The sequence below is a fragment of the Rattus norvegicus genome, chromosome 5, assembly GCF_036323735.1.
Source record: "Rattus norvegicus strain BN/NHsdMcwi chromosome 5, GRCr8, whole genome shotgun sequence".
NCBI classification, from domain to species: Eukaryota; Metazoa; Chordata; class Mammalia; order Rodentia; family Muridae; genus Rattus; species Rattus norvegicus.
In genome coordinates, this window is record NC_086023.1 from 153,015,810 (window position 1) to 153,038,358 (window position 22,549).

The 22,549-nt window shown below is 48.1% G+C and overlaps 1 protein-coding gene across 14 annotated transcripts in view; it reads left to right on the forward strand.

The window, feature by feature from the left end:
- Positions 1-22,549, forward strand: part of Stpg1 (sperm-tail PG-rich repeat containing 1) — a 52,729-nt gene that overhangs the window by 15,147 nt on the left and 15,033 nt on the right. For 3 of the 14 annotated variants that reach the window (XM_017593586.3, XM_017593587.3, NM_001025772.1), the window contains 5 exons: positions 5,048-5,182; positions 6,803-6,921; positions 13,331-13,432; positions 17,611-17,781; positions 22,379-22,490. In XM_017593586.3, coding sequence (XP_017449075.1) covers positions 5,095-5,182; positions 6,803-6,921; positions 13,331-13,432; positions 17,611-17,781; positions 22,379-22,490 — 592 coding nt within the window. In that variant the 5' untranslated portion in view covers positions 5,048-5,094. Of the gene's footprint in view, positions 1-5,047; positions 5,183-5,220; positions 5,239-6,517; positions 6,715-6,802; positions 6,922-13,330; positions 13,566-17,610; positions 17,782-22,378; positions 22,491-22,549 lie in introns of those variants that run through there. The other 11 variants (XM_063288275.1, XM_063288272.1, XM_039110619.1 and 8 more) reach the window with 9 other exon arrangements.

Below are 22,549 nucleotides of genomic sequence, written 5' to 3' on the forward strand. Positions count from 1 at the left end.
CACAAATGCCTTAACACACAACTGTTGTCCCGGAAAAGGAGACAACAACAACAACAACAACCCCAATTGTTTTTAAAAGAATGCAAAATGTTCTCAGAATCCAATGGAAACCATAAACCTTCAGGAAATGCAGTGAATCCAAAATATTGAAAGTCCTGAAGAAAACCATGCCAAGGCACCATCAAAATTAGATCAATGAGGGGCACAGGGGCACAGGGGCAGGGGGCACAGGGGCAGGGGGCAGGAGGCAGAGCAATGGTGGTAGGGAGGGGACCTATAGAGGAAATGCCTTTGTTCTGGTTTGCTTTCTACCACTGCGGGAAAGATCATGCCCAAGAGCTGCTTGGGGAGGAAAGGGTTTGCATTCTGGACACAGTCCATCATGAAAGGAAATCAAAGCAGGAACCTATGTGGCAGTAGTGGTGGACACCTTTAATCTCAACACTCAGGAGGCAGAGGTAGGCAGAGACGAGTTTGAGGCTAACCTGGAATACATAATGAGTTCGAGGACAGCCAGGGCTACGTAGTGAGACCCTGCCTTAAACAAAACAAGACAAAAAAAAAAGTAAGGGGAAGCTATTGTGATGCACTCTATAAAACCCTTACTGGAGAAAGTGAGCCTTCCTAAAGGCTAGCCTGGGCTACATAGTGAGCTATTGTCTCTAAATAAAATAAAACAAGGAAACAAAAATTAGGTGTGTTTAAAACACACACACACACACACACACACACACACAAACAAACAAAAACAACAAAAGCACCTCTGTGAGTTCAAGGCCAACCTGGTCTGCATAAAGAAAGTTCCAGGACTCCACAGTGATGCCCCTGTCTCAAATAGCAAAACAGCTCCTCAAACAAGATGAGGAAAAGCACAGAGCATGCTGAGGAAGGAAGCTAGGAATTACAGTGAACCTCTCTGTAACCATGGGGCTCTGGAGGTGGGGATGTAGCATGGGGGCAGAGAGAACTCCAAGAGCATGCGAGAAGCACTTGAGTGCTCCAAGTTCCGAGGTCAGACTTCAGCATGATAACAACAGAAACCCACATTGAAGGCTGGAGCTATAACTCCCTGAATGGTCCTGGGTTCAACCTCCAGTTTAAAAAAGAAAGAAAGAAAGAGAGAGAAAGAGAGAGAGAGAGAGAGAGAGAGAGAGAGAGAGAGAGAGAGAGAGAGAGAAAGGAAGAAAGGGAAGAAGAAAGAAAAAAAGGAAGGAAGGAAGGGAGGGAGGGAAGGAAGGAAGGGAAAAAGGTAGGAAGGGAGGAAGGAGGGAAAGAAGAAAAGAAAAAAACTAACTTTAAATATGAAGGAACAGTTCAAAAAAAGGCTGAGAAAGGGTATAGATATTAATAGTAGTCAAAAGACAGCTGGAGGGGATATATTAATGAGATATTAATAATAATTATTAATAAGACAGAACAGGACTATTACCAGGGCTACAGAGAGGCGTTACCTATAGATCACATGTGTGCAGGTATCCCTAAGGCGTCAGCGTTCGTGGAGCACAGGGAGAATGCTAGAAATAAAGATGAGCCAGCAACAACATAGCCAGACGCCATCCCCACATCCCTCAGCACTGCCAGACTTGGCGGGAAATCCCGGCACAAAAGGCTTGAACACCAGCGCTGAGCAGTTCTGGTTGGTGCTCCTGCAAGACACTGGCCAACAACATAGGAAAACTGGAAATGAACAACAGGAAGAAATCTGGGAAATTCCCAACGGCGTGGACATCCATGTTTCAAAAAGAAGTGACTGGGCTTAATGGTATAAAGTAAGAGGAAAAGAAAAACGTAATGCATCAAAATATAAGAGACGCCATTAAGACGGTGCCTATGGACACATTTAAGATTTAACTGGTTTTTCTTTTTCTTTTTTTTTTTTTGGTTCTTTTTTTTCGGAGCTGGGGACTGAACCCAGGGCCTTGCGCTTCCTAGGCAAGCGCTCTACCACTGAGCTAAATCCCCAACCCCGATTTAACTGGTTTTATACTAAGGGGTAAGAGAGGACTGAGTTTAGTGACCCAGGCTTTCTTTCTTTTTATTTATTTATTTTTGTTTGTTTGTTTTTCTTTTTTTTTCGGAGCTGGGGATCGAACTCAGGGCCTTGTGCTTGCTAGGCAAGCGCTCTACCACTGAGCTAAATCCCCAACCCCCAGGCTTTCTTCTAAGAGTTAAAAATAAAAATAGAAATAAAAAAGCACAGGAAGAAAGGGCATGGAGAAGCTGGTTGGTAAAGCTCTAGCAGGTTTTCCAGCAAAACCTATCAAGTGTAAATTGTTAGGGTAAGAAATACAGGAGGGGCAGGTCCACAGATATTAAAAGGACAGTTCAGCCAGCTGCGGTAATGCACACATTTAAACCCAGCACTCGATGCACAGGCAGGCTGGTCTGCATAGCAAAGCCGCCAATCGAGAAACCCTGTTCCCCAAACAAGCAAGGACAGTCAAAGACCATCACGAACAACGTTATGCTAGCGAATCTCATGGAGATGAAAGGGAGACATTTCTTTGAAATGTACTTATTTCCAAAGCGTTCTCAAGGAGAAGCAGACAGCCTTAAGTTACTCAGAGGGACTTTGTCTTTTAGAAGCTTCCCTCAACACCAGGCCTTGGCGTCATCTGCGAATGGGAAGAGGAAACAATTTGAGTCCTAAGCAAATACTTGGGGATAATGCCAATAGCAAGAGGTCAAAAGAGAAGGAGGGTAGACAAGATGGCTCAGCAGGGAAAGGTGCTTGCCGCCAAGCCTGGTGACCTGAGTTCAATCCCTGGGACCCATCAGGTGAAAGGAGACAGTGGGCTCCCACAAATTGTCTTTTGACCTCTCTGCATGTACGTGCACAGACACACAAATGAATACATAATGGGAAAAATACATGTTTTTAAGCTCATTTTATGAGACAAAATCAATGACATTAAAAAAAAATAGGAGCGGGGTTGGGGATTTAGCTCAGTGGTAGAGCCCTTGCCTAGCAAGTGCAAGGCCCTGGGTTCAGTCCTCAGCTCCAAAAAAAAAAAAAAAAAGAAAAAAAAAATAGGAGCTACCATTTAGTAGCCACAAACGTAGGTCTGGAAGTCTGCACTGCAACCAAGGAGCACTAATTACAGAAATCCTAGATTTAAAAACCAGTTTAATTAGTTAGTGTAAGTCAGTTAATATTCCTGTAAAGAATAACGACAGGGTCGAGTGTACAGACCAAGATGAAGTATTCCATAAAATTCAGCATCTGGTACTATACAGGAAAAAGAGTTGTAGGAAATTAGGATTAAAAAATGACAAATATCTTCTATTAAAAAAAGAAAAACTTCCTAAAGCCAAATGAGGTGGTACACACCTTCATCCCCAGCACTCAGGAAGTGGAGGCAGGAGGATCACAGGTTAGGTCAGCCTGGGCTATTAATATATAAGGAGACCTTGTTTCCAAAATCAACCAAGCAAACAAAAGACCTTATAACTAACCTCCTTAATGCAGAAGGACTGTGTGCGTCCCCACGCAAGGTGGTGTTAGGTTAAGTACCTGCTCTCATCAGCTGCATTCAGGGTGGCTTTGGGTGCCTCCGGCACTGCAATGCTACAAGGGAACGTATGGCCATACGTTAGAAAGGGCGGGAAGAACCCCGGTCTTTTATGTATGGATGGATATCTCTACTAGAATTCCTAATCTGGAGCGAAGCTTTTAGAACCGGGAAAACGAGGCTAAGTTGGAAGAACATGGAATCAAAATATACAAATCACCAGAAATGGAGAACTGGAAACAGAGGCTGGGGCTGTATTTAGGGGGTAGACTGCTCGCCTGGTACTCACGGCCCAGGCTCCAACCTCCAGCATCAATTCTCATGTCAAAACTTTTAAGAGAGTCCATTTTCGTGACATATCACTATGAAACCCCTAGGTTCCATTTAAGGAAGTCTGTGTTGGGGTGGGGAGATGGCTCAGAAGGCAGTCTCCAGTGGGGACCCGAGTTAGCATCCCCAGAACCCATGAAAAGCTGGACACAGTAAGCAAAGCAGAAGGCAGGGTCTCTGACCTTCGAGTGTGCACTGTGGCACACGCACACCCCTCTCTCACAGGGGCTCACGACGCTGTGCAATAGCTGTGCGTTCATAAGGACAAACTGTTGCTGAGAAATGTAAATATATCAAAACAAACAGGAGAGCCGCCATATTAGTGGATCGAAATACTCAGCGAAGCTAAGAGAGTCTCCCACAATGAAGCTAAGAGATTCTTACACAGCGAAACTAAGAGATTCTCACACAGCGAAGCTAAGAGATTCTCACACAAGTCTTGATTAAAGCCCAATCAAAATCTAGGAAGATTAAAAAAAAAAAAAAAAGAACACGTAACCTTTTCTTTCTAGAGGTGTGTGTGTGTGTGTGTGTGTGTGTGTTTACACATAAGTGTTCAGGTGCCCGTGGAGGCCAGAGAAGGGGTCCAATTCTCTGAAGGTGGGGTTCCAAGCAGTTTGAACTTCTCTATGTATGGGTCACTGGGAAGTGAACCAAGGTCCTTTGCAAGAGCAGTGGATGCCCTTAACCACGTCGCTGTCTCCCCAGCCCCAGGAGATTTGGGTCAGTAGCACTTAATCAGCTGCTGGTCACATCTGTGCAGCATTGCAGAAGGGTGGCCATTGTGACAGGAAGCACAGAAGCAGGCAGAAAACAGTTCCAGAGGGAACCGACGACCAAAGCACACAACTCCATGGCGTCCGGATAACCTTAGTATCTAGCCATGGCGGTTTAAAACCCAACCGTGCCCACTGTCAAGACTCATGGCTTTGCCGCTGGTGAAGTGTACTGTGTGTGAATTATATCTCAGCCAAGCTAAGTAAGTTAGTGATGAAAATAAAATCTGAAGCACCATAGGCTGCATCCAGCAGTGATGGTCTCCTTGGGTGGCCTCCTTAATTCTGGCACTACTGTGTGCTTGAAACCTGGGGCACCCCAGCAGTTGGTGGACTTCTGCCCCACAAGATCTCTCAACCTCACCTACCCCTAGCACAGAGCTGCCCGCAGGGTAAAATGGCCCCTGCAAATGCCACATCTTATTTCAGGTATTTAGAAGGACGTGAGGCTGTGATTCTCCTCAGACAGACGGAACATGTCCCAGAAATTTGCTAACACGGGCAGCTTTATCGAGAGAGAAGACCTTGGCAAACCTAACAAGGGTGTCGACAGAGTACAGAAAGGTGACTTTTGATTACAGCATGTCCCCGCGCCAGTGCCTGAGAGCGCAGGCACAGCGGTTAGTAAATCCCGGCGCCAGCCACAAGTCCATCCTTCGGGAGTGTATCCCATGGAGTGCTAACCCTAGCGTGTAGGTGGGAAGAAACCATTGGAAAGGATGAATGGGATGGAGGGCTGTCCCTTCAACAACAACAAAAACCAGCATGCAATTTTCATATGTCCAGCCAGAGCCATGTTCTTCACTTGAAATGTGTGACAGATCTTTCTTGTTTTATTTCTGACAACTAAGTTCTTATTGCAAGTCTCTGTTCTTTTTATTTTTTTTTTTCTGGCTCTGTAGTTGAAAAGTTTTTTTTGTTGTTGTTGTTGTTTATTGTTTTTGGTTTTTTTGCAGTATGCAGTTGGGTCTTTCTTTCTTACCCAGTCTGACAATCCCTGTCTTCTAACTGGAATGTGTGGACCATTAACATTTAATGTGGATATTACTGTGTTAAGTGTAAGTCTGTCGGTTTGTGATTTACTGTCTGCCCTATCTGCCTAGTCTTGATTTGTTCACATTCTATATTGGATATTTTCATTTTAAAACATTTATTTTTATATGTTTGGGTCTGCACACCATGTGCATGCAGTGGTTGAAGAGGCCAGAAGGGGGGTTTTGAATCCCCCGGAACTTTAGTTACAGATGGTTGTGAGCTGCCAAGTGGATGCTGGGAATTGAACCAGGGTCCTTTGGAAGGTCAGCCTCTGCTCTTAACCTAGGAGCCATCTCTTCAGTCTCTATTTTAAATTTCCAAAATTAGACTTGTTTATTTTGTACCTACATGCTTTGGAGTACATGTGGAAGACAGAACAACTTCCGGGGATTGGTTCTCTCCTTCCACCCTGGGGATCTTGGGGATCGAACTCAGCGGGTCAGGCTTGGCAATGAGAGCCTGCCCCTGCTGAGCCATCCTTTGACCCTGTACTGAATCTTTTTAATTCAAAGAGAACAGTTTTATTAGAGTTTAAAAGAAAAGAGAATTAAATAAAAGAAAACAGAGCAGACAAGCTGTAAATCTAAACAGTTGCCGGGAGGGAGAAAAGGAGGGGAAAGCGACACACTGACTGTGGAGTTCAGCTACGTGTCATCAGACAGGCACATAGCGGGGAGAGGAGGTGAAGAAAGAGTAAGGAAGTCTCAACTCCCCATACAAGCCTCCTCTGGTCCTAGCCAGCTTCAAAACAAAAGGAAAGGTTGTATCTTCTTGAGTCACAAAGGCGGGCGGACCCCCCTGCATCTCACAACCCCTGGGAGGGGCTGCGTATCTTGAGTTCTCTTTTGTTAGCTCACAAAGGTAACTCTTCATTTGGTTATTTGTTTATGTTTGAAAGAGTGCCTTATGTATTCCAACCTGGTCTTGTACTTAATATGTAGCCAAAGGCGACCCTGGCTTTCTAATCCCCCTGCCTCCACTACCTGAGTGCAGCAAGTACAGCTGTGGGCACCACACGTGGGTCTCTGTGGGCCTGAGAATGGAACCCTGGCGTGAGCATGGTACCTACTAACTGAGCTACATTCCCAGCTGACTCCACAGAGTTTCCCTAGAGAGGTACTGATGGATGTCTTTTTTGTTGTTGTCTAGGTTTCACCGCTGCATACCCAACTCAATCCTCCATTCCTTATAGACACAGGAGGTCAGTAATCCCAGAATCAGAAAAAAGGGGATTTAACAGCCAAGCCAGGAGATTTTATAGCAAAAAGGTAAAAAACCTGTTGTTGCCTTCAAAATTCTTTGCTTGGATTTCAGCTGTTGTGTTTCTCTTTGAACAGCAGAGGGCAGTATCACCCCAGGGGCTGTGCCATCCTTTCAGTATGGTAAGAACCGTACTGAAATTGATCGATTGACTGACTGATTGGTCATTAGATCAATTGATCGGCTTATTTGTTGTGTTGGTAATTACACCTGGATTTTATACATAATGTGTGCTTCAGAAACGTAACTTGGGGTCTTACTGGGTAGCCTGGCTGGCTTTGTATTTAGGGTCTCATTCCTTGGCTACCTGTGCACCTGAAATCAGTCACCACGTCCGGTGGCCAAAATAATCATTATTTTGAAAAGAATAAAAATACAAAATCTTCCAAACCTAGGTATAAATAGTAGAAGATAAAAACTACCCCACTCTGATCCATCAGAGGGAATTACATCTCCCAGATAACGTGGAAAAACAAGTTCTCTAATAAATTTATAGCTGTGTTAATAATAAGCTCCCCCACTTAAAAGATCCCTGAAACAATGTCTGATTTATATTCCGGGGGCTGGTAAGATGGCTTAGCAGATAAAAGTACCTGCCGCCAAGTGCTGTCCCCCGGAAAGTTCTGGGTGTTTGCTGGCAAACCTTTATTTAACATATTCCTTGGCTTCAACTTTCTCCTTTCTCACCAGCAGGGGGCAGTAGCAACTCACAGGCATCCCTAGAGTCTTCTCCACATCCCTCATTCTTTTAAGTAGGACCCTGACAGTAGCATCCCTTCGAAGAAGTAGTCATCCTGGTTACCTCCTGCTGCACTCTGCAGGTGGCTGTCATCCTTCAATCTCCCCCCAGAAGGCAGCAGGGGAGGGGGCAGGAGAACCGGGGCTCTGAGGTATGCCAGTGTGGGGGTGGGGCTGGGGGGTTGGGAGGCTGGCAAGGCCGGAAGCCCCAGGCCTGGTTCTTCCATTGTGAGCTGGATCTCGGAACTATAGAGCAGATTTAGACCTTTTAACCTGATCACCTCAGGATTCTATGAAGCTGTCACTAAGTAACACACACACACACACACACACACACACACACACACACACACACACAATCACAGGTATTTTTCTCAGGATGATAACAACTTGCTCTGGTATCATCTTCCTTCCTTTCTCTCTTTCTTTCTTTCTTTCTCTCTCTCTTTCTTTCTTTCTTTCTTTCTTTCCTTTCTTCTTTCTTTCTCTAGTTTGTATTTTAGCTGTCAGGCTCTTTCCCCACTTGCTGTGTGAGTTCCCTCCGATCTGCTTTAATGACAGTGTGTGAGTCGTCCACGTCCAGGGTGTTCGCAGCTCAGTTTCCAATAAAAAGAATAGTAGCCATCACCACCAGCCCTAATATGTGTTAAAGCATTTTTAGATCGTATCACCAATCCTCCAGAACAATGCTAAAAGACAGGGTTTAGTGTCTTCATTTAACATAAGAGGAAACCAGGGCTTAGGAGGGCTAAGTGACCCACCCTGGGCCACACAGCCCAGGGTTTACCACATAAGAGGCTCTAAATAAATATTTGCTGAATCAACGTCGAAAGAATTAGGCCTCAACCCAGGCACAGCTCACTCCAAAACCTCTCACTGTTTCCACACCGAGCCACGCCTGCCTTTGTGGCCTTCCAGGCTGTAAATTTGGTTGATGAAAGTCAGCGTGCTTCTAGAACGACCTTGGCAAAACAGACAGGATCTCCAGAACAGACTGATCTCCAGCGAAGGCAATAAGTGCTCCTTGCCGGGGGCCCCAACCCGCCTGGCAGGCTCTGAAGACTCAGATCCAGGAGCTGAAAGTACCCTGTGGAATCCTATTTTGTTTCCTGCCCAGGGGTTTCAGCATGGCCACCAGCCAGAACTGCAGGGTGGCATCAGATACAGGCAGAAAGCGCTCAGAAGTGTGGTTCCCAGTTTTCTGGTGTGGTGGTACCCATTTGACGGCAAGCCTTTCATCTATGCCTTTGAAAGCATTTTATTTATTTATTTAGCAGAAGCATGGCATCTCTACAGAGATCCCCTGTGTTCCCTGTCTCTACCCAGGAGCCTTGAGAGCGGCCCCTTGTCCTTTGTGGGCATTGGTTTCCTCGTCTGCAACATGGAAGTTGGTTGTGTAATTACCAAGGAGTTCTATAATCCCCACGTCCTAAGCTAAAAGCACAAAGAGCCCACTCCTTCCATGCTCCCGGCCCGTCCTTCTCATTGCTCCCGGGGGAGAAATGAGCACGGAGAAGCAACGCGCTTGCGCGGCATCACCCAGTAATTTAGTGAGGCAACCCAAGTTAACAACAGATTTGGAACCTCCCCTGCTTAAGACAGGAGCCACACACGCCCTGTGCTGAGCCCACACCCGGTCGGCTGCTCACCTTGGAGCTGTGACCCACTTAGCCCTGCTTTAACATGGCACCCTCCGAGGCAGGCACTCACCTGTGCCATAGCTGAACCTCAGCCCAGTTCACATTCCCTGTAAGAATCCCACTCCCGGGGTGCCAGTGTCCTAGCTGGGAGGCGGGGTGTGTTAAAGGTACCCACTTCCAGAACGGACTCCCTCCGGTCATCTTCTGAACTCTGCTCTCAGGCTATGGCTCGTGGGTCCCCCTCACACTTTCGTTTTGAGACAGGGTTTCTCTGTGTAGCCCTGGCCCTCCTGGAACTTGCTCTGTAGACCAGGCTGGTCTGGATCTTACACATCTACCTGCCTCTCTACCTTCGAGTGCTGTGATCAAAGGCTTGCGTCACCACCAGCAAGACTTTTTTTTTTTTTTTAATCTCACCACAGTGAGGATGAGGCTCCAGCACAGACTTGTGTCTAAATTGGCCATTTGGATTGCTAGGAATGAACTTCATGATTGCTTACAAACGTGTAGCTAACAACATTCTCGAGGAGGTACACCTCTAGGTGACACAGCCCACTGGACATTTCCTTCCCCGTCACCCAACTTCTGCTCCGTCACACTCAGTTTCCCAAGCTAAGGAACTGGAAGGGCACCACCTGTATCCGGTTCTTCCCCTTAAATATTAGGATGTCACACTAGATAAGCTCTTCCTGGGGGCGACGATTGCATGATGCCAAACCTGACGCCTTCCACTTGATGAACAGGTGCTGGTAGGACAGGGTCACCATATCTTATAGGTGAGGGCCACTTAAGTCCCATGGTGAAAGGGAGAAAGGGATCAGTGGTTTAGAGCATGTGTGCCCCTCTTAGAAGACCTGGGTTCCATTCCTAGCATCCATGTGGTAGGTCATAAATGCACAATGAAATTGACCGTGCTGCCCCACGCCTGCAGTTGTAGCACTTGGGAAGCTAAGGCAGGACAATCAGCAGCTCATGGCAATCTTTGTTATATGATGAGTTATGTCCAGCCTGGGATATAGACAAGCACTTGAGAGACAAGCCAGTTAGCCTGGGAGCTCTACACAGGGTCTGACGGGGGAGTTCCCTTCTAGTCAGAAGCCAGAGTCTAAACCGAGATGAAACCATGCAAGGTTGCAGAGGAACTCAGACAGAATTTATGATATTAGATGGACTCCAGGCCATGGCTCTGGGCTCTGCAGTCGGACCTCCCCCACAAGCCTGGGAATATTCCTACGGCGGCCAATTTCAACGACCACTGTCAGGGTTTTAATGACCCCCCCATCCCCTTCACAGGCCAGCTCCAGTATGCTTCAGCCCAAAAGACTCTCTCTTGGACCTTCCTTCATCAAGAATAAATCTCGTCCCCACAGGCTAAACAGTGACAGCCCCATTCCCATTTGCTCTGGACCGTAGCTGTTTTGTACTCTGACCCAGTCAATGGATGTCCGGTAAAGTTGTCAGATTTAGCAAAGACAAGTACAGGTGCTTGGATAAATTAGAATTGCAAATAGGTAATTATTTTTAGCACAAATATGTCCCAAATACTTCCTGGGCTATACTTAAGCAAAAACAGCTAGTCGTCGTTTGTGAGCCTAATTTGACTGGGTAGGTTGAGACAGCACAGTGGGTGTGTGTGCCGATAGACCAGGATAGAGAGCTGTCTTCCCCGCCCAGTGTCTGTACTTATGAGGTCACATATCAGGGGCTGGAGAGATGGTTTAGCAGGTAGAGCACGGGCTCTTGCAGAGGACCTGGGTTCAATTCCCAGCATCTACCCTGGCAGCTCACAACTGTTTACAACTCCATTTCCAGGGGATCCAATACCTTCTTCTGGTCTCCGTGGACACCCAGGCACACACGTGTTTTGCATACATACAAGCAGGCAAAACACTTCTATACACCATCATTATCATTAGTTACATGGAACACAAGCATATAGAGACCCTGAGACCTCACTAGGATCCCAGCACCTTAGATTTATGGATAAGGAAACTGAGGGCCAGTGAGGTGAGTTACTCAAGATCACAGAGCTGACCAGCACTGAGAACAGACTTTCCAACTCACAACCCTGGGGAAGGATTTCTCTTTTACCCTTATAATTTTATCTGAGAGGCAGTTGGTGTCTGTGGTTAGAAGACTCTAGCCTGAGACTGTCTAGGTCTTTACCCATTGTGCAACATTAGGACATCTCAGTGCTGCTGGGTACAGTGTGCAAACCACAATCTGTGAAACTGACCTGCCTGCAGTACCGTGCTTTGACTCTTGGCCTGGGAGGCTGAGTCCTCTGCTCTCCTCCTCACTGCCTGCCTCACGTGTGTGTGCATGTGTGCGTGTGTGTGTGTGTGTAAGTTATGTGTGCATGTGCGTGTGGTAAGTATGTGTGTGGTGTTTATATATGTGCTATGTGTGTATGTGTATATGTGTGTAGTGTGTATGTGTGTGGTATGTGTATGTATGAGTGTGTATATAAGTGTGGGAAGGGTATGTATGTATGTACGTATGTATGTATGTATGTATGTATGTGGTGCCTGTGTATATGTGTGTGTGTATGTGGTGTGTGTGGTATGTATGTATGTATGTAAGTATGTATGTAGTGCCTGTGTGTATGTGTGTGTGTATGTGGTGTGTGTGGTATGTGTGTATATATGTGTGGATGTATAAGTGTATGTGTGTGAGAGTGTGTGTATGTGTATATAAGTGTGGGAGGGGTATGTATGTGTGTGGTGCCTGTGTATATGTGTGTGTGTGTGTATGTGGTGTGTGTGGTATATGTGTGTATGTGTGTGTGGTATGTGTGTATATATGTGTGGATGTGTAAGTCTATGTGTGTGTATGAGTGTGTTTGTTTGTATATGTGTGTGTATGTGTGCCACACATCTGTTCCAAGATCCTGCTAACAACACCTTTGCCTCTTTTCTTTATAATAAACTCCAGTCACTCTGCCTCCACTTTCCAGAGTGGAAAGTTCTGGAAGGCCCCAGCGGTGCATCGAGCTCCCTGTCTGGATGAGGCAGCCAGGACAGGAGTTAGGGTGCATCTGGGGTTACAGAGTGGCACTAGCAAACTCTGCAAGCAGGGTCTACTGGCTCAAATCTGGGGTTCACTACTTACTGCCTGGGGCCCCACAAGCCTGGCTTCTGGTTTTTTAGGTGGCTTTGGTGACAGGCCCACTTTTGAGAGCACACGCCGTGTAGTCAGCATTTGGACTTTGGACAAATTCATCTGCATGTGCCTCCTTTTCGAAGCGGGGACTGTAATCCCTTCCTGGTTGGGTGATGGTGAAAATAAGATTAGCTTTGAGCAGCTCCCAGCAGCGGGCAGGACCAGGAAGCAGTGTGACGACGAAACATCTCCTCATTTCATGTCACTTGCTCCTCCGGCTTTTGTCCACACTGGCATCCCCTTAGTAACTAGCACCAGAAAGGAGCTGGAAGCTTCTGACTGTGCACAGCTTCTGTTGACTGCTCCCCAGCGCCCCAGCCTCAAGGTGCCCTTGGGCCCCATGTGTGCCTGGTTTTTTGTCTCCAAGTTCAAGACAACCTCGTCTGGGATAAAGATTGTTTTTGTTTCCTTCTGCTTCGTAAACAGAAACACTCCCCAATTTCCCTTCTTAGAGGCCTCAGGAGGAAGCTGAGTCAGGTGGGGTGTGGTTACCATAAAATCGGTCACCCTCCCCTTACCTCAGGCTTGGCTGACCCAGTCCACGAAGGCAGACACACACACCAGTACATTTCCCTAATGACACGAAAAACACAATCTCCTCAAAGCAGTATTGCCTTAGAATTCAGGATGGCAGCAAAGCAGAAAGAGCAAGGGCCTTGGGAGACCCCCACCTGGATTAGAATTCTGGCCCCTCCCATTGGTCACCGAGGTAGAGATTGGGCAAGTCAGAGAAACCTGAAGCCAGGCTGTCACCTCTGTTATGGTGGAGCCTGCCCTGTAGGATTAGAGGGAGGCTTAGTGCTAATGGATGGAGGGCTGGTGGAAAAGTGTGTTGAAGGTGCCGTGCCCAGTGACAGTGCATTCTTGTCCTTCTCAGGATGACATCCCGGGCCCTGGGTTCTACAATGTCATCCACCAGTCTCTGGTGTTCAACAGTGTCTCTCTCTCCAAGAGAGGAACCTGCACTTTTCCCTCCACGGTGAGAGCCCTGGGGTGGTGACCGGTCAGTAATTTCCCCTGTTCACTGCATAATAACATGTTGGACAGCTCCTTTCTCTCCAACCATCCCTGTTCTGATTAAGACAGCAACCACTTCCTGCAATTTCACAAAGGTAAATCTGACCCCGTGACCTTACGCCGTTCTTCTCCACAGAAGTGTATGGACGAGGTAGGAAGAGAAACTAGGCTTTGGTTGTCCCGTGAAAGAAGCAGGTGTCGTTTTGAGGCTTTGAGGCATGCCAGGGAAACTGCTGTGTCTTGCCCTATCATTGGAAATTTGGATGGAACAAAAGAGAAACTAGGGGGGACAGTTTGATGGCTTGGAGGATAAGAGGTACCTCTGCCGAAGCCAATGGCCTGAGTTGTATTACTGAGGCCCACCTAGTAGGAGAGAGCTGACCTCTGACCACCACATTCTTTATTCTAGACTCAGGGCATAGATATGGCTACCTCGTAGTAAAGAAAGACACAGAGCGGGGAGAGAGAGAGAGAGAGAGAGAGAGAGAGAGAGAGAGAGAGAGAGAGAGGAGAGACAGAGACAGAGCGAGAGTGAGAGAGAGAATGTGTATGTGTGTGTGTGAGAGAGAGACAGAGACAGAGACAGAGAGAGACAGAGAGAGCAGAGAGACACACAGAAAGGCAGAGACAGAAAGACAGACACATGCATACACACACGTGTACACAGAGTTAGAGACAGACAGTAACAGAGAAATGGATAGATAAAGCGAGACACAGAAAAACAAAGACAGACAGATACACAGAGCAAGTGAGAGACACGCAGGCACAGAGAAAGACACAGAGAGAACACGCATGTTCATGTGCAGTCAAACATATAAACGAAACAGCCCCGACTCTGGACAGATGTGGGTGAAGAGTGCGTTCTGCTGTCGTCTGTTTTGGTGTGTGTGCCGAGGATGGCACCAAGGCTCTTACCACTAAGCTACAGCCTCAGCCTTAAGGGAAGCAAGCGAGGGAAAGAGCCAAGCCAGCGACATTGCCTGAGGTGGAGCAGCGTCGGAGAAAGCAGGGCCAGACTGACATCAATAGGATACGTGTGCCTGCCTGTCCCTGTAAAGGTTATGACAGTCTCTTACACAGATGTACATGATACTTGACAGCAGGGACAATTCTCTTATCAATCTCACACAAATGAACCATTTAGGGCCCACCAAATGAAGCCACCACTTGCTGGGGGTTGGATTGGCAATGGGGAATGTTCTGGAGGAGACTGACTTTGGAGTGAAGGCTCACAGTCCTGGAGCCCTCAGCAAAGTCATGGGATAGCCAGGCCTTTAACTCTGGTTCAGGAGAAAGACTCCAAAGCAGTCATCAAGGTGCCAGGTCACAATGCCCCAGCATTGGCCACAGAGCTGAAGACCTGATCCTGACTCAGCTGTGGAGCCTGAATGTGACCTCAAGCACGTCACCCTTCGTGTACCTGTTGCCTCAGAGACTCCCTGCAGGCTCTGGGCAAATTGCAGTGAGAAAGACTTTGAAATTGCAGAACAGTGTAAACAAGCAGGCAGCGGGCTCTGTCAGTACCCAGTCACCCTTCGGATTGCCCAAAGCGATTGGCTTCTCTCTGAGAACTCCTTTGCCAGACCATGCACTGCCACACTACCATGAAGGGGCTGCACTAGTGACACAGCCAGGACTCTGCCAGGCTTCAATGGCCACAACTTTTGGACGGCTCAATTATCCATCCAAGAGAGAAGGCACAGGAAGGTCTGAGTGTTACAGAATCCAAAGAGGCCTTTCACCTCTTTAAAAAAAATGACCCAGAAGAAAGGAGATGGCGGGTGGGGGGGGACTTCTCTCCCTTCGATGGTCCTTACATTCAGTTTTATAGTTCTTGTTTTAATGATGTGTGTTGAGTGGGGGAGGGGCTGAGAGGATAATGCACACAGGAGTTGCAGGTACCCGCAGAGGCCAGCAGAGGATACTAGCTCCCTAGAAACCGGAGTAACAGGTCCAGGTAGATCGATGTGGGTGCTGGGAAGAGAGTGCAGGTCCTGAAGTGCTAGAATGTCCGAGCCATCCCTCCAGCCCAGCTTTGTGCTTGCAAACAATTGCGTTTCTTTATTCTTGGGAAGGGGGGTCCTAAGGGTTTGTAATACCTCACTGTAGCCCCACACCGTCCCACCTAGATGAGAGAGCCTTCTCCCCACTTCCGGATCCCGAGGCTCAGGGAGTTCAAGTCTCCCGCCTCAGATGGGGTTCATAAGAGTCCAGGCGGAGTGCGATTAGGGTGAGGCTGCCCCAAAATGTCCACGAGCTTGTAAATTCCACACACTTCCTGATGACTGTCAGGGTGACAACACCCAACCTTTCGAGAAGCCTTGTCAGCCCTCAAAGTTCAAATGACACAAAGCACCCCATTAAGGTACTCCAAGTTTTTATTCTAGAATCTCCTACAACTCTGACCAGGAAGCTAAATGAGGCAGATGGGTGGGGACTTCGGTGTCCTTTCTGGGTTACCACTACGAAGTGGAATTAGTATGAGTTGGGAGAAGTTCTCGAGTGCAGCACGGAGCTGATTGGAGACCACAGGCCTGGCGAACAGGGGGCAGAGCTGGGGACAAGGGGTGCTGCCAACACTAATCCTGTTATGGTGCCTCAGGGAACCCAGCATCACTGGGAAGTTTCTAGAACACCCCATCCCAAGCCCCAAACATAAAAGCAGCAAGTCTCTGAAGGCAAGACAGATACCAAGGTGGGAAAGAAATCCTCCCCGTTTCTCTAGGGCTGAGCCTCCTGATCCGGTTCTCTTTTGAGCGTCATGTCTAATCTTGGTCACCAGGTGGAGCCAGAATGCCTAGCTGACATGTTGGTCCCACAGCACTTCATTAGCAGAGCTGAATTTCTTGGTAAACGATTGGCCGCTTGCTGGCGGTTTAGTGCTTGCTGGCGGTTTAGTCTTTGCGGCTGAGGACTCGGAGAAGCGGCTCAACTAGAGCTTGGGTTTGAACCCGGGGTTAGAATCCAGACTAGCACAGCCCTGCTTCTGCTGAAACCCCTACCCACAAACCACTGTTGAGAGCCATCCCCACCGGCCCTGTCAGAGGGGGCGGAGGGGGAATGGCTCAGCTGCCCGCTGGGCCTGTGTGGTTATTTACCCCCATTGATTGGAGAAACGACAGTGTCTGCAAGCTTTTCACCATAAAATTATGGGAACTTTCTGGTTTTTATCAGACTCTAATAGCAGCCATGCCGTCATAGGGTAAAGAGATGTTATCATCGAGTTTCTATGGCTTTTGCCCCTATTCACTTGGCAAACACTGATTGTGTTTGTTTTTGAACTGAAAATACTTTATTGTGCTTTCCGGGAAGGGCTGGGATCGGGTCTGTTGAACCTAAGTGTCTTGGGGTTTTATTGATGCAGTAATTTGCTGCTGTTTTGGGTGTTTTTGTTTTTGTTTTTTGTTTTTGAGACAGTATCTCACTGTGTAGCTCAGGCTGGCCTCAAATGTAGCGTCCTCCTGTCTCTGCCTCCCGAATCCATGTGTGTGCCACCACCCCTGGCAAGAACACAGTGAGTTGGTAGGGCGAGGAGGCATGAGTGTGCAGCCTTCTCTGAGCCCCCCTTGTCCCTCCCTGGAGCACCTCCCCGAAAACACCACGGGGAGCCATCTAACCTTTCCTGTCACAGGAGTTGCCCCACAGCTGATGAGGCAGGCGTACTGGTGGGACACAGGACACTGTGAAAATGCATTGCTGGGAAAATCACTCTCTCCAGGTCCCAAACAGGTGACGAATACTTTGAGTTAGTTTACAGAAGTCAGAACGGGTCTGAACTTGTGTCTCCCAAGAGCGAGCCCTCAAAGCTTGAGGTCCGATTACCACTGGCACTCGCTACAGTCTCGCCCCTTAAGGAAAAACATGCTTGTAAGCTGGGCACGGTGACCAGTGCCCAGCATCCTGGCACTGCCAAAGCAAGGCAAGAGGAAGGCTGCAAGCCGGAGGCTAGCCTGAGCTATACAGTGGACTATAGGCCAGCTTGGGCTACAAACGGAGGCCTTGTCTCAACCGATAATCAGACAAACAAGCAAACCAACAATCAAACAGCGACGGGCTGGGGACAGGGACCTTTGCTTCTGACCTGTGCTTCCCAGCCCCTGGGTCTCTATTGGCAATGCTAATTCTCTGCTTCTTCCTCAGTGCGCCCGCCTGGGCCCCATCATTTCTAAATATCCTGCTGCAAACGCGTACACCATCCGGTCAGAGTTGGCTTCCAAGAAGGACTTCAGCAATTCCTGTTCCAGCATGTTCCAGCTGCCAACCTTCATTAAAGTGGTCAAATCTGAGACCCCCGCCCCAAACCATTACAATGTAAGGCCGTCGGCTGCCCCTGTCCAGTGCCGTGTTGAAAGGGTGGGCTGCCAACGGGTAGGGAGGGGCGTGAGGCATGGGGAAAGAGCATTTTAACACTGAAGATCAGCCAGTGAGTGTTTGTGAACAAGCCGGGGTGGGGGTGGGGTGACCGTGGTTGCATGAAGCTGGAGAGTGGGCAACAGTGGAGGGCATCAGGGAGCTGCAAGAAACCCACTTCTCCCACTCACCTCTGTATAGACTGGCCTGTCAGGGACCTGACTGTCCCCTGTCCATCATAGCAGGTGTGTACTGACCACTTCAGCAGCTGACATATCCGTTCCCTTTTTAGAATTTGATAAGGAAAAAAAAACCAACTTTTTTCTATATCTTAAAGTTGCCAATGTCTTTGCTGTTGTTGGCTTTGTTTTTGAGACAGGAACTCACTATGTAACTCTTACTGTTCTGGAACTTGCTATGTAGTCAAGGCTGGCCTCAAATTAGCAGAGATCTCTACCTGTCTCTGTTCCCTCAGTGTTAAGATTAAAGGTGTCTGGAATCCTCTGTGTGTGTGTGTGTGTGTGTGTACACTCAAATTTGAATGTGTGTGTGAGAGAGCAAGTACAGGTGTGTGCGCATGCACACAAATGAGAGAGAGAGAGAGAGAGTGTGTGTGTGTGTGTGTGTTAACAGTAGTGCTCTAGGCAGAATAGGATTCATGGGAAGGGGTACCTGCAGGAAGTTTGGGCTCAGGTCTGGTCTCTACCACTCTCTGTGCCTTGCCTAGGCTCCACTAGCTTTTTCAGAACTTGGTTTGTTGATCTGTGGAATGGGGATATACGTCTTTGCCTTCCAGACTTGATGAAGATACTCAGTGGGAGAACCTGGGTTAAGGAATGAGAACAGCACTTGGCACACGGGCCTGCGCAGTAGCCCTGGGGAAGCAGGGGTTGGGGGGGTTGTCCTTGGTTAGTCATGGACTCTGTGGAGCCACAGCTCTAAAATAAAATCAATGACACCTGCCTTGGGAGGCTATGAAGACCACAGACCCATGTGAGAGCTCTGAAGTCAAGGTGTGGCCCACACAGAAGGTGAACATGGGGAAGGGCTACATTTCAAAAGGCTGGTCTCGGACACCTCACTCTCAAGTGCCTCTTTTGAAACACGATTTGTAGGTCATCTGTATTTGTCTGTATGGCTTCTGCCCATCCTGTAAGAGTAGGCCAGTCAACTGTAATGTGCTCAGAGCAGAGGACAGGGTGGGGAAGGGCAGTAGCAGGGAGGAGGGGGGCTGCTGGGTTAGGAATCGGCCATAGAAAATTGAAGGGGGCAAAGCTGTGTCATTTAGAAATTTCTAGTAGCAGCATACAGGGCTAAGAAGGAATGGGCGAAATTAACTTTTGTAAGCCGTTACTCAACCCAGCAGATCTCAGATGGCCTTGTTTTGGCACCAATCACACATAGATAGATATGATTGTTATTGCGATATCTCATTGGAGTCCGATGCGTATCTGCTCTATACAGCCTGCCTTAAATTTGGATCAGTCGAGTTTCCAGGGCTGATTGTGGCTACTGTCTTAAACATGCTGTTCTGGAGTGTTCCCCTGGAATAGCTGGCTGCTAATAATGACAACGTGATGATGGCAGCAGGGGTTTGCGTGGCCGAGTCAGCTGGACCTCGAATCTCTTAGTCCTTGCATTAATTTCTAGCAGAATTAATTATATTTAATGGATCACCTGGTTCTGGTTCACAATAGAGGATGCTAAGATATGTGTGGGTGTGTGTGAGGGGGTGGTGGACGTATCTTTGCCTTCGGTTTCCAAGCTCAGTGCTTCCACACGCGTGTACAGGAACACTACACACACACACACACACACACACACACACATGCAGAGAGAGAGAGAAAGACAGAGACAGAGAGAAGGAGACAGAGACAGACGAGAGGAGAGAGAGACAGACATAGAGAGGGGAGAGAGATACAGAGAGAGAGGAGAGAGATAGAGGAGAGACAGAGAGAAGAGAGACTCTGTGTGTGTGTGTGTGTGTGTGTGTGTGTGTGTGTACACTTGTGTGTGCACATGAAGGTGTTTTCCTCAATTGCTGTCTACCTTAGATGATGATGACGATAACGATGATGATGATGGTGATGGTGGTGGTGGTGATGATGGTGGTGGTGGTAGTGATGATGATGGTGGTGATGATGATGATGTTTTTGAGAAAGGGTCCTCGGTGCCTGGCCGGCCAATGAGTCTCAGGGATCCTCCTGACTCTACCTTCCCAAGATGTGTGCCACCTTTTAAAAAAAAAGATGTATGTGAGTACACTGTTGCTGCCATCAGACACACCAGAAGCAGACATCGGATCCCATTACAGATGGTTGTGAGCCACCATGTGGTTGCTGGGATTTGAACTCAGGACCTCTGGATGAGCAGTCAGTGCTCTTAACCTCTGAGCCATCTCTCCAGCCCCATGGCTGACTTTTTACGATGAGTGCCGTGGATGTGAATCTGGACTCCTATGCTTATGCAGTGATCCTTTGAGTGACTAAGCCATTTCTCCAGCTCCACAGAGCGCACCCATCTTGTTCACGATTCTTTTAAGGTGACTGGAAGCAGCACATTTATTTATATTTTGAACAATATACAACTAAGCCCTGTGGAAATCCAGCATACAGAGCTATAGAGTAGAATTTTCTTATAATTATAATTTCTTCTCTTTCTTTATAAAGTGTGTGTGTGTGTGTGTGTGTGTGTGTGTGTGTGTGTGTGTGTGTGTGTGTGTGGTGCATGCATACCTTAGTGCATCCTTAGTGTATACCTTGGAGACCACATCCATCCCTTGGAGCTGGAGTTAAAGGCAGTGAGTAATGAGCCACTTGGTGCGGTTGCTGGGAACCGAACTCTGGTCTTCACCAAGAGCAGTGTGTGCTCTTAACTGCACCTCCCCCACCCCCCATGCTAATTCCCTTATAATGTGGGTTCCCAAGGCAAATGTCGCCAAGAGCCAGGTGCAATATCTTCAGGGGCTTCAGACACACACACACACACACACCCCTCCCTTCCGTTTTGAAGTCACCCTGTACAGGGTCCAGGTGTATTTTCTGCTCGGCTACATCTGGACTTCCTCTCGACAGCCCGGCTCTGTTCAGTGTTTACCTGCTGAGTATTTTCTTAGTCTAATGGAGAGATCTTCCTGTGGACTCACAGGTAGACAAAAATGTTCCATTTTCCACAGGTTTCTGTCTGAGGAAAGAACAAAGGTGGGGAACTGTTTTGTCTGCAGGAGGTTTTTCCCCAGCCCAGAGAACAATGGTGGCGACATCAGGCAAGAAGCCCAACAGCCGTAATCGTAATCCCGTTAGCCATGCTGCGCACCGAGCAACTTGCCTGGCCTCAGTCTTGGGTTCTCTTTTGGAGTCTTTTGGTGTGGGAGCTGTCATTATCTTCTCTCTAGGCCTGGCCCTCTCCTGTCCAGTAATTAGCCTGCCCATCTGGTCTTTGTGTAGGAGCTCCCTGCGCGCAACCTGCCATCAGGACCCTGGGAAAAGCTACATTCCTCCACCGCCGTGAGCACAAAACCAAAATGCCACCTGCATTTCTCAAGAAACTTTTTTTTAAACAAAGAAGTATCAGGGAGAATCAAGCCATCCCAGCCTCCAGCAAATAGTTTCACTCATTCAGCAAATATTCCCAGCACTCTTGGACACAATTTTTATTGCTTCTGTTATCTAACGAATACAGGAGACTGACTACAAATTGGCACTCCAAATATTTGTCATTCGTGCATAACAGAAGCATGATCTCAGCCTCCCCTGTCCCCGAGACCCACCCACCAACCCCCATCGTTTCTAGAGTTCTGAACCCATGGGACGTCCTCATATGTATATTGCGTGGATCAGCCAAAATTCTTAATTTCTGGTCCGTCCAGAAAAGCAGAGAGAAGAGAGTGACTGCAGTTTTGATTAGAATCTTGAGCGATAGGACTCCGGGTAACCCTGGATGGCGTGTTTAGCGCACTGTTTGTACAGAGAAGAATGCAGCCAGGGACCAGATAGGGGACATGTCCTGGAAAGGCAAAAAAATGACGGCAAAAGAAATGAGAACACGTGTAGCAGCAACCCACACTCAGCGAAAACCCTTCCTCCCAAGGGCAGTGGGTGCAGCTGGCCGGTGGCGCCCAAGACCCCAGCACCGAGAAGAAACAAACCCCTTTTTCTGGATGGTTTGTGGTATCCTCCCCTGCCCCCAATAATGCTCCAGAGCAGAGTGGGGATCATCAGATGCATTTTACAGAGAGAGAGAAAACTTAGGCTCAGAGAGATGAGACTATCTGAGCGGGGCCCCACAGTCTTGGCCAGGCAGGAGAGGGGCTAAGCCATTCTCCTCTGGTTTCACCGTGCCGTGCGCGCGTGCATGCGCGCATGCTCATGTTTGTCACAGAGCACTTGAACTAGGTAAGGGCACAGCGGAGCCATCTTTTTCAGCTCATGATGTCGATTCTCCATCCAAGAAGGCCAGGCTTAAATTTGGCTCATATTTGCCACCTGTCCCAGGCAGTGTGACAAAGACAGAGCACAGGCGGGCACTGAACATGCGGGGTGGATTTTCTCCCGCACAGGCCTCCATCTCCATCTGCAAACAGAGAAACAATGTCTGCGCTCGAGCCGGGTTTCTATCGAAAACGCCGAGAGGATTCGTTCCCTCCTCTGAACCAGGAGGGCCAGCACCGGGTAAGCAGCTGCTTGTCTCTGCCCTTGACTTTGAGTCCCTGCTATGGCTTTGGTGTTCT